Source organism: Penaeus monodon, chromosome 20 (genome assembly GCF_015228065.2).
Source record: "Penaeus monodon isolate SGIC_2016 chromosome 20, NSTDA_Pmon_1, whole genome shotgun sequence".
Taxonomy (NCBI): Eukaryota; Metazoa; Arthropoda; class Malacostraca; order Decapoda; family Penaeidae; genus Penaeus; species Penaeus monodon.
Window position 1 is genome coordinate 30,961,172 of NC_051405.1, and position 255 is coordinate 30,961,426.

General features: G+C 51.4%; 1 protein-coding gene across 1 annotated transcript in view; it reads left to right on the forward strand.

Annotated features, from left to right (window-relative positions):
- LOC119586066 (C-type lectin-like) overlaps positions 1-255 on the forward strand; it is a gene marked incomplete at its 3' end in the record, with an annotated part of 3,469 nt that overhangs the window by 2,933 nt on the left and 281 nt on the right. Inside the window, 1 exon segment of the mRNA XM_037934764.1 lies at positions 21-160. Within this exon segment, the coding sequence (XP_037790692.1) occupies positions 21-160 (140 nt within the window).

Here is a 255-nt window from a genome sequence, read left to right on the forward strand (position 1 = left end):
GTATGTATGTATTCCGACAGAACTGAGTGGCCATGACTACTGGGTGGGCGCCAACGACACCGAGACGGAGGGAGAGTGGGCGTGGCTGAATGGGACGCCCGTGAGAATGGGCACGCCTCTGTGGGCGCTGTACCGTTACAGTAGCAGTGACTATGAACAGGTAAGATTACAGAAGTGACCATGAGCGTGTGAAATCGTGAAACAAGGCAGCCATGAATTGTATTCTGTACTGTATTCTGTTGCCCTATATTCTCT